This window comes from Phaethon lepturus, unplaced genomic scaffold, assembly GCF_000687285.1.
Source record: "Phaethon lepturus isolate BGI_N335 unplaced genomic scaffold, ASM68728v1 scaffold12720, whole genome shotgun sequence".
Classification (NCBI taxonomy): Eukaryota; Metazoa; Chordata; class Aves; order Phaethontiformes; family Phaethontidae; genus Phaethon; species Phaethon lepturus.
In genome coordinates, this window is record NW_010512685.1 from 10,121 (window position 1) to 11,568 (window position 1,448).

At 52.8% G+C, this 1,448-nt stretch overlaps 1 protein-coding gene across 1 annotated transcript in view; it reads right to left on the minus strand.

Moving 5' to 3' along the window:
* The window catches only part of LOC104621281 (tetratricopeptide repeat protein 9A), a gene marked incomplete at its 5' end in the record, with an annotated part of 5,982 nt that extends 5,552 nt beyond the window's left edge, over positions 1-430 (minus strand). Inside the window, one exon of the mRNA XM_010287724.1 lies at positions 248-430. Within this exon, the coding sequence (XP_010286026.1) occupies positions 248-430 (183 nt within the window). The remainder of the gene's footprint in view (positions 1-247) is intronic.
* Between the last annotated feature and the right edge of the window lie 1,018 nt (positions 431-1,448).

The following is a 1,448-nucleotide window of genomic DNA, read 5'->3' on the forward strand; positions in this document are numbered from 1 at the left end:
CCGCACAGACGGCATTCCAGCAACGCTGTCATCTTCCAGGTTGTGCTGCAGCCTCAGCAGTGGTTAATCTTTTGGCACTGCGACCTCGCTGCACTACGAGAGAGTGCTTGAAGGGGAGTACAGCTAAGGCTACAGTGAGTCACGCTCATCCCTGTGGGAATCGACGCAACCAAGTCGGGCACAGACTCTCGCGAAAAGGAATGCAGAAGTGCTCAGTGTAAAGCCACGTCCCCGCTCCCCCCCGTACCTGTCGGCTGGCGGGATCTTGCCTCTTTCAGGTAGTAGAGAGCCTTGTTGAAGTCACCCAGGTGGTAAAAGGCCACTCCCGATCGATAGAGCGCCTTGAAGTTCTCGCCTTCTTTCTGAAGCACCTTGAGGCAGTACTCCTTGACTCGCTCGTAATTCACCAGCTCAGCCTGGAGCAGGCAGGCTGCAGGGGATGGGGATCAGACAGACAGACAGACAGACAGGAGAACATTAGTGCCGTATTTCTCCCCGCTCCTGCATTCTGCACGGGGGAAGAGAGCAGCTCAGGTGAGGGAAGTGACTCAGGCCCATGATTCAGAACGGGTTGCAGTCATACGGATTGTTTGCCAAACCCGATTGTTCGCAACTTAAATACCAAACGCTTCTATTTTTTGGCACTGCAAAGTGAAGAGATTGTGTTTGTCCCGGGGGGGGCCGGGGGAAGAGAGCCAGAACGTGAACACCCCTCCACAGAGCGGGAACGCCGTGCAGTCTCATGGCAGTGACTGGCTTAGTTTGTGGGGAAATCACTTCTCAGACTGAGGGCTGGGGCTCAGGAATCACAGAATCACAGAAGGGTAGGGGTTGGAAAGGACTCCTGAAGATCATCTGGTCCAACCCCCCTGCTAAGGCAGGGTCACCTAGGGCAGGTTGCACAGGGACGCATCCAGTCAGGTTTTGAAGGTCTCCAGAGAAGGAGGAAAGTGCGAAAAGGCAGTCAGAGTCATCTGACAAGGGAAAAAAGGGACTAAAATTGGATCAAATCTTGTGTTTGGCTTAATCCAAGGCTGTTAGATTTACAAATAAGGTGTAATTGCCTTTTATCCAGGAGCTCCTGTACAGAGCTTTGCTACAGGAACAAGAAGGGGCTCTGTGCTGTTGCAATGTGCTGCCAGCAAAGCAGAGGCACCTGGAGCTGCAGCACAGGGAACCCATGTGCTAGGCTGTGTGCCTCCTGCAAGGCAGCGCAACACAAGCTCATCCCGAGGTCCGTTCTGCTGACTTCCTAAAGGAAAAGGTAAACACAGTGAAGAAACAGCACGCTGGGGACTCTGGGTGCTGAAGGATAATTGTTGCATAAATGTCAAGGAGCTGAAGAAAACCTCCGTAGTGTGCTTCCCACATCTAGGAGTGAAATAAAGAGGAAAGGGTGAGATCCTTGAGGCATGTTTTACAGCCCTGTTCGTGGCTTACTGCAGTGC